Below are 2,645 nucleotides of genomic sequence, written 5' to 3'. Positions count from 1 at the left end.
TTGTCTACACTCATTGCTAAATCACATCTTAATAACTAACTAATGTATGTAAAATTAAAATTACCAAAATTTATTACACCAAAACGTCTGTATGTTTTAAGTGTATTATTACCCATCGTACCAACCACCACCACCTGTGTGATGAAATGTTGTACTTGAGTGATACAACGTTTAGACATGGGTGCTGAAACACACACATACACGCAGTGGATCCACATGGGAGTCAGTATATGCTTTCCGGCATTCAAACACGTGCTTGTAGCTTACACGGCAAGTCGTCAGTGTACCTTAATTCATCACCGTGCTTCCAAACTCCGGCTTCTTCTAATTATTAACAAAAATTCTAACTTATTTATTTTATAAATGATGTTACAATGATCGATCACTAGTACAATAACATTTATGACCATAAAGAAGATAGAAGATCTTGTGTTGAATAAACTGAAATTACTCAATTAGCATTAAAGATCTAATTAAGTTGCTAGCTAGCTGGTACAACATTTGAAGTTAAAATAAAAACTGTAATGTTGTCCAACGATTCTAAATTCAAACGTACAACCGTGTTTAATTATTCTCTAATCATCTTCTTTGCCGTCATCATCGTCTTTGTTATTTGTGGGATTTACTTGAATCCACTCGAAACGACCTTTCAAAGGAATATCATTTACAATGTCGTAATTATACCTGCGCCATTAATTCATGTTGTTCAGCAAAGTTTCATTTTGGTAGAATATATTGTTACAGAAGCAAGCAAATAGCATGATTAATTATTTAATTACTCACTTGTTTTTAAAACGTTCATTGAGCCCTTCTTGAGCGGCCACAAAGAATTCTTCAAGCTCGGCTTCTGGTGCCATCTTCTCCGCCGGTAGGACCGTATGACTAGAATTATTCACCGTCGTTGACCGGTTATCCGCTGCCGTTGATTCCAGCTCACCTAGTGTGCTGAAAGAACGGCCCATGGCAAGTGTCAATGTTAGAAAATTATTATTAACTAGGTTTATTAATGTTTGTTAAACCAGATACCATGTTAAAATTCGAGAGATAAAACGGAAAATATATTTACATTCAGAAAAACAAGAAACTCAAAAATCATTGAAATATTGAAACATATACATAAATGAACAAATTAACATTCATTAGTTTAAAACCTTTTTCTTCCATCTAATTTGTATGTAGTAGTTGTTCCAGTTTGATCAACACTCTCCTGCAAATTCGAAACATGAATATTTCAGACAAAATATATATAGAAAAAAATTGAATTAAAGCTCTATAATTGAATAGAACATATGACGTTTTTTTTTTATTTAACGGCAATTTTGGATCACTGACAACGAGCAAAACATATGAAAATCTTCATACATTACCTCCAGATCTGAAACTTTTGGTTTCTCCATTGATCCAGTACTACTAGAGCAACAAGACGCCGAAACGCCACTAGATCTACAACTAACCGCGCCATCATAGCAATCATTTTGTATATCTTTCAACACATTATTAACACAAATCTCACGATCAACAACTTTAGTTTCCACAAACGTTGAAGAAGGCGACCTCAGCTTGTCGTTACCGAGCTTCCTTCTCTTCACGGCTACCGAATTATCCGCGATCTCCTCCTCGACGATGGCCATGGCTCGAGCTCGAGTCCTGACTCCTACTTGTGTAACCTCCATTAGCACAACGGGCGATACAACCTTACCTACCTCCATTCCTCAATTCAAATGATCCCATCCGGACATAAGTGATGATCTCAATGATGGAGACGACGATAACGCCAGTGATAGTTTCTTAATTATCACTCGTTTGGTCACGCTCTTTATCTCTCTCTCTCTCTCTCTCTCCACTACACCTTGATTTTAGGAGTATGTACGAGTAACGATGGTGTTATTATATTCTTAGAAAATGAAATATAAAATTATGATTACGAAGACGACAAACGTCTACGGAACTTATTAATATTATATATAGTATTCTCTACTCAATATTTAATAATTCGGATGATGAATTGAATTGAATTTCAAAGTTCACATTTTGTTTTGATTTTCAAGTTTTAAGTTGAAATGTTTACCGGTAATAGCCGGTTAACGGCGGAATATGGAAATGCAGTGCTATTATGGTCACACGTATATCATTTACCTCGAATCTCGTAGTCCATCATGTTTGAGTTTGATTTTAAACAGTTGCATGTAGCCGTTAGGGTGTCCGGGGCGTACTCGGTAACCCCCTTCGGTGAGCGCCTTCCCCGATCGGGAACACCGCCGCCAACGTTGCGGGGACCCGAATCGGTGAGGGAGAACGGTGGTGGTTCAACGAGAGCGGTGAGGGAGAAAGGTGGTGGGCCCCATATTTCCAGCCAATCAAACCATTTTCTTTGTTTTTTTTTTTTTTTTTTTGAATAAAAAAATAAGGGGAGTTAAGAGGGGAGTGGCGCCATCAAATGGGGGTGTTAGGGGAGTTTAAGAGGGGAGTTGACGTGGCACACGGGGATTGGTTTGGCGTAAGAGAGTGCACTCACCTATTAGGTGTGCACCCCCTTCACCCTTAGTGTTAAAAAGTAGATGTAGCTTGGTCGTGGTCGTGCGTTGCTTTGAGTGTTCCGACCTGTTTAAAATGGTTATTAATAAATAATAAAATGAAGTTAACCT

The 2,645-nt window shown here is 37.8% G+C and overlaps 1 protein-coding gene across 1 annotated transcript; it reads right to left on the bottom strand.

The window, feature by feature from the left end:
• Positions 1-351: 351 nt before the first annotated feature.
• LOC110903871 (cyclin-dependent kinase inhibitor 7) lies at positions 352-1,934 on the bottom strand. Its single transcript, XM_022149668.2, has 4 exons — positions 1,368-1,934; positions 1,152-1,207; positions 784-945; positions 352-684 (listed from the first exon to the last, which is right to left on the bottom strand). Exons 1-4 carry the CDS (start codon positions 1,707-1,709, stop codon positions 576-578), a joined length of 669 nt encoding a protein of 222 aa, XP_022005360.1. The 5' UTR covers positions 1,710-1,934; the 3' UTR covers positions 352-575.
• Positions 1,935-2,645: the final 711 nt, after the last annotated feature.

The sequence above is a fragment of the Helianthus annuus genome, chromosome 14 (genome assembly GCF_002127325.2).
Source record: "Helianthus annuus cultivar XRQ/B chromosome 14, HanXRQr2.0-SUNRISE, whole genome shotgun sequence".
In the NCBI taxonomy this organism is placed as follows: domain Eukaryota; kingdom Viridiplantae; phylum Streptophyta; class Magnoliopsida; order Asterales; family Asteraceae; genus Helianthus; species Helianthus annuus.
This window is presented reverse-complemented; position numbering and strand designations above follow the sequence as displayed.